General features: G+C 50.1%; 1 protein-coding gene across 1 annotated transcript; it reads right to left on the bottom strand.

Annotated features, from left to right (window-relative positions):
- Positions 1 to 1,389: 1,389 nt before the first annotated feature.
- On the bottom strand, positions 1,390 to 2,095 carry LOC125526624 (uncharacterized). Its single transcript, XM_048691281.2, has one exon. It carries the CDS (start codon positions 1,989 to 1,991, stop codon positions 1,626 to 1,628), a length of 366 nt encoding a protein of 121 aa, XP_048547238.1. The 5' UTR covers positions 1,992 to 2,095; the 3' UTR covers positions 1,390 to 1,625.
- Between the last annotated feature and the right edge of the window lie 3,897 nt (positions 2,096 to 5,992).

Below are 5,992 nucleotides of genomic sequence, written 5' to 3'. Positions count from 1 at the left end.
CACCATTATCGATATCTAGTCACACAACTAATACACATGCATATTGATCTCCTTCTTAACAGTTCAAAGAGGTGCGGGACAAGCTTCTAGCACCGGACCACATAGAAGCAATTCAAGAGGAAATAGCGGGATTTTTGCTCGACCATGTTATAGATCCCAAAGGAGAATACTATTATCCGCTACCGCCCCCATGAATCACTTCCAATTGTTATCGTGCTCCGAAGGCACCAATTAGCTATAGGCTAATGTCACTGGCTCCGAAGGCACCAATTAGGAGAAATTATATATATATACATACATACATGTGTGTACATATGTGTGAATTAATTAATGGTGGTTGTGAGACATTCGATGATATATATATATATTATGATCGGTTCTACTAGAAATTCTATTTATATATATGCATAATGTGTACAATATGTAGTATCGTAAAATACCAGCAAACGAAAAATAATTAAATGGAAAACACAAAATTAAATAAAAAAGAAATCATAAATCAAAAAAACCCCCAACATTTTAATACCGGTTGGTGACACCAATCGGTACTAAAGGGCTCCCTGTCCCCGAAGCTGGCTCGTGCCACGTGGTTGCCCTTTAGCACCGGTTCGTGCTGAACCGGTACTAAAGGGGGGCCTTTAGTGCCTATATTTTAGCGCCGGTTACCAAACCGGCACTAAAGGGCCTTACGAACCGGTGCTATTGCCCGGTTCTGCACTAATGGGGGGGGGGGAGCTCGTGTTCCGCGCCCACCCCGATGGTCCAGCGGCTTAGCTTAAGCTCCGCGTGCTTTGTCGCAGTCCCCACTGACACGACACGCTCTGCGCCCGTCACCTCTGGCCCTTGCTCTGACCGGCCGCGCTGTGAGCTTGTGCCCGCACTGCCGAGCCCGTGATGGCGGCTCCCTGAATCTGATGAAAGGGCAGCTTGTCGTGCGACACAACATGACGCGTGGATGACGCGCGACGGAGGCCAGATCTAGCATGTCCGGTTGGAGGTCCTGGTGGTCCACGCCTATCACGCTGCCCTCCGACTCGGAGGATGACCTCCTCCGCAGGCCATCCGTCGTTCCTTGAACTCGGGAGAGATAGGCGCCCGCCACAACCGCAAAAATGGCAAGGCATTGCGGCTTGGCATCGAGGAATCTAAGCTCGCAAGTTAGAGGGTGGGCAACACGGCAAAAGCCGTGTGCCTCACCAAGGATGTCGCAACACTCTCCGGATTGGGCGCAACCTGCCGAGAGGCCCCTCCGAGCCGCACCATGATGGGATCTCGGGGTGGGGGGGGGGGGTGGGGCGGTTGGGGAGGAGGACGCAACGCCTAGACGGCTAGACGGGAACGAATCTGAAAAAGAAGAAGAAAAGAAAAAGATCCGCTCAGAAGAAGAAAAAGAAATATCTGAACATCTTATAATCATGAGACATAGTATACATTTAGCTGGAACCAAAGAAGAAATTTCTTTATACACAGGAGTGGGGCTGAAGGGCATTTACAACTTTAGGGATCGAACGCCTCGGAAAAAGGGCAAACGAGTCTGCACAAAATAAAGAAAAATAAAGGTAAAACCAGTCAACGCAACCTGCTTCTCCACCCTCAACGCCATGGCCGAAATGGGAGAAATGGACTCAGAGCTGCTTGAAGCCGAAGCGCATGAGGAAGAAGCAGAGCCTTCCAACCACCACCACGGACTCCACCAGCCACATCATGTGGTACACCACCTGCTCCCACAGCACGGCCAGCACGTTCACGCGCGACCGCCGCTGCAAAAGCGCCGACAAGAAGGCGCTCGCCCGGGACTTCGAGTGCACTCCAGTACTGGCACCGCCCCCCCTCCCGCTAGGCGCCCCGCTGGAGCTGCTCCAGCTCTTCGGCGCCGCCTCGCTCGGCAGTATCGGCTCGGACGCACCGCTCTCCTTGCTCTGGCGCCTGGCCGCCGACTTCCTCGGCATGGTACGCTTCCGTATCCACTCGGCCACCTTCCCGCGCGCCATGAAACCAATCCAAGCTGACTGAATTAACGATCTCGACAGGATCCAGTGAGTCTCGGCTGCTTCTTGTTGCTTGTCTAATACAGCTCTGCACTGCACGTCTGACCTCCTCCTCCTACTCGTCTCGCCCGAGCTTTATATGTTGCGACGCCAACGCGAGCTGACGACGCCGCCAGTCTGAGTGCGTAGACTAGTACGTACCGGTTCATGTATGGAAATGGATTCCAGGTCAAACAGAGGCCTGCTCAATAAACAAATGCCTGCTGAGGTTGACGGCGCTGGGGTTTGCTTGGAAGATTATTCTGATCTGGAAAACTGCTGGCGTTGTCAGCTCAAATGTTGGATTCATTAATGAAGATGTCTCGTTAGTTTGTTACTTAAGCTTCCCCCGCAAAAAAAAAAGTTAGCTAAGCTCATTATTGTTGTTTGATAGCAGAGTATATGGCGCTCATGTACTAGAAGAACATTGTTTGACTGTAATGATGACAGGAGGGATGACGCTCGCTAACATGCAAGTGGATTATTGTAGGATTGTTCTTTTTTTTGCTTCTATGAACTCATTGTTCCTTTTCGCTTCTAGAAACTCATTGTTCTTTTTTTCTTCTAGAAACTCAGCGTTCCGGTGTGTGTGTCAACGGTGAACGACATCATGACAGCTAGGTGTTGAATCGGTCAATTTTTTGTGTGTGAAAGAGAGAGCAGCACAACGAACAACACTTTAGGCAGAGACGACGCGATTCGTTAGGGCCGAGGGTTGACCGATCATTACACTGAAAGTGAAAATCAAGGCGTTCCCGGATGTGGGATGGATGTCCAACTTTCTTCATCGCCTTGCTCTTCAAAACGGTGATTTGATCTCGTATTCGCTGCCACGGGTAAAAACTCTGCTCAGTTTGCACGTAATTTTAAGTTGTAATGCATAGACCCAGAAAACCAGACTAAAACGCCCTGACCAAGGCATGGGTCCGGTGTCTGAGTCACCCCTAGTGGCCCTGTGAGTTGTAACACTGTAAACTTAACTGTTGTATGTCTTCTACCGAAAAAGCCCGACCGAGCCCTCGTGGGCCCGTAAAGCTCCCGCCCTCGCGCTGCTGCCGGCACGCTGTCGACGCCGACGCCCCATATTTGAGCCGCTCCTCCTCATCATCGCGTCGCAGACAATGAGGCCACGCTGGGGCCAGCCCGCTAGGACCCAGAAGGGACCCGCCAGGCCCAGATCTGGGCCGGAGTCGCGACGACAGCCACCCGGCACCACCACGTCGCCCCGCCGCCAAGGAGCGGCGCCGACACCACGCCTGCCGCCGACGCAGGGCCGCCGGACCACAGCCAAGCCGGGCTGCACCGCCACCGCCTCCCTGCCCCTGGAAGGGAGCACGGGCGCGCGGGGACGAGAAGGCCCGCCGCCGCCGGTACCACCCGGGCCAGCGCCGGGGGCGACCGCCGGCGGCGGCGGGGGGAGACGGGGGAGGAGGGGGCGCGCTGGAGAGGAGCTCGAGCTCCGCCCCGGCCACCTCCTGGGGAGGCGGCGCAAGGCGGATCTAGACGGGGGAAGGGGGAGGGAGGAAGGGGACGAAGGCGGCCGACGGCGACGGGAGGGGAAGGGGCGGAACCCTAGCTACCTAGTCGCGAGAGCCCAGGGCTGTCCTGTTGTATGTCTTCTACCCCCCAACTCCAATGAAAAGATGTGCTCACAGAATTTTCATCAAAAAAAAAAATTCCATTGTACGCATTAATTTCGTACATGGTCTATGCTACACCAAACAGAGCACCAACCGTTATTCAAAATGGTGTGGATGCGGCTAGAGCGCGTAGCTAGGAAGGTTTTCACCCAACATGGGTGGCAACGTAATCTCCGGATCGGTTCATCATCTCTTTAGGCATAGGCATAGTGTTGGTCTTTTACGACTTTATTGACGCTAATATGTTGGTCTTTTTTCTTTCTTGTGTCATACTACCCACGATGGTTGTGTACGTCCTAGTTATGTAGAAGCTGGGTGTTACACATTATGCTTTGTATCCGCTTGATGCTACATTTTGAGTTAATAAAAGTGGCATTTATTGAAAAATTCGCTAAGATGATGTCAAAATGATGGCTTCAGACTTACTGATGTAATACTTTATAAGGTCTTTGTAAATAATTAATAAAATCCCTGTATGCATCTCTCAGATGCAGAGGTGGGAGTTATTTCCCTTTTTAGAAAAAACCCCCCAAAAAGTTCACTGCCACTGGAATGTCTGACATCGATCGACAACTCACCGGCCGTTACTTTGGGTCGGGAGATGCTCACGGCACATCATGATGAGTGCTGAAAGAAAGATGCCAACAATATACCCCAAAACCTGTGTGTGTATTTTATGTTTTTATTGATAGTTGGCCAACATTTTTTTAGGTGAATAGTCAGGAAACTTTAGTATATGAGATTGGCCTTATCCAAAAGAGAAAAAAAATCAAAGCTAAAATGGAGGAAAAAGCAAAGACAGAAGATAAAAATCCAAAAGAGAAGATATGCACGTCCAAGGAACGGGCCACGCCTCTGAGCTGCTAGGCTGGGCACCGTCTGTGGGATGCAGCGGTAGCACACGACAAGGTGATTCTCCTACATGCTTCCAACTATCAATGTTTCTTTTACTCCCTCGGTTCTAAATTACTTAAAATTCTAGATTTGTCTTAAGTCGAACATTTTTAAATTTACCTACAACACCAAAGTTCGACCGCAGCAGCTCCCGGAGAAGGCATGGCCATGGACCAACTGTAGTGTCATTGTGCAGAAAATAGAAGAAGACATGCATTGTTTTCTTTCACGATATTAGCCACGAGATTCTTCCCCACCCGTCCCGTTATGCTGCCGAAATTTCCAATCGAATTTCTCACGACCTGTTGAAATTTTGGCCTTGTTTCTAAAAAAACAAAAGCTTTAGGGTGTTGACTGCAAGATATTAGGACCTGTCCGCAATTCCATTTATGGTAATAACAAAAGGGTGTATTTGTTAAGAATTGCTCAACATTGTTTGGATAAATGTGTTGGTTTCATTCCCTATTTTTTTTGCGAGTGATGGAAGCCAAGTGTTTGTTTTGAAGAAGCGTCCTTCATTTCGTTGCCCTGCCCCTTGTCTCCATTTTGCGCGTCCATGCCAACATCACCACGGGTCCAACGACAATGATCATTTTTTTTAACATCAGTACACACACAAGCGCTTATATATTTGTGCATACACCCACCCTTATGAACGCACATACGCACACCGTATCTCTATGAGCATCTTCGAGAGACTGAGCCGATATTCTTGAGATTTACGAAGTCACCGTAGATGCCTCGTCGTCGACGGGAACGTCTCCTCCCACTGAAAGCGTATCGTCGAAAATCTTGAAAAATATCCAGAAATAATGCGAGCACTAGGACTTGAACCTTGGTGATTCACACCAAGGTTCAAGTCCTAGTGCTCGCATTATTGCTAGATTTATTTTAAGATTTACCTCTATACCTCTAACCATCATCGGAATATCATTGTTCCTCTAACCATTCACCAAGATGTTGGGATCCCAACGACATCGATCCTTGCTGGAATTACCCTTGCTCTAAATGTTGCGACCTGCCTATCCAAGTGGAGATAAACAGACTATACTCCGAGTCAGCACGTCGATCATCGTATCCGTACGAGAGGCCGGGCACGGATCACAAATGAATCTGACTTTCCGAGCTATGAAGTGGAACATATTGAAGCGGAATCGAAACTAACTTGTCCTTTTTTTGTAACCTCATATAAGTAACGGGCATATACGGACACGGAGTTCCAATCTGACCGCAAAGTTCATATAACAAAGTTCCAATCTCCCGATCCGTTCCAGACGCGTCCCGCTTCCCGATCAGCCGGCGCCCGACATCCACTCCGACCGCAGCAGCTCCGGGCGGCCGTGTCCAGCAGGCGGAGGGGTCGCACGGTTCCTCGCGTGCCAGGCTTCACGCGGCCAGGCTAGCTACTTGCCGGCAAAAAGAGGAGGAAAA

This window comes from Triticum urartu, chromosome 6A (genome assembly GCF_056163025.1).
Source record: "Triticum urartu cultivar PI428250 chromosome 6A, HENAU_Tu73, whole genome shotgun sequence".
Classification (NCBI taxonomy): domain Eukaryota; kingdom Viridiplantae; phylum Streptophyta; class Magnoliopsida; order Poales; family Poaceae; genus Triticum; species Triticum urartu.
Note: the sequence above shows the minus strand (reverse complement) of the source record. Positions and strands in the feature narration are given on the sequence as shown.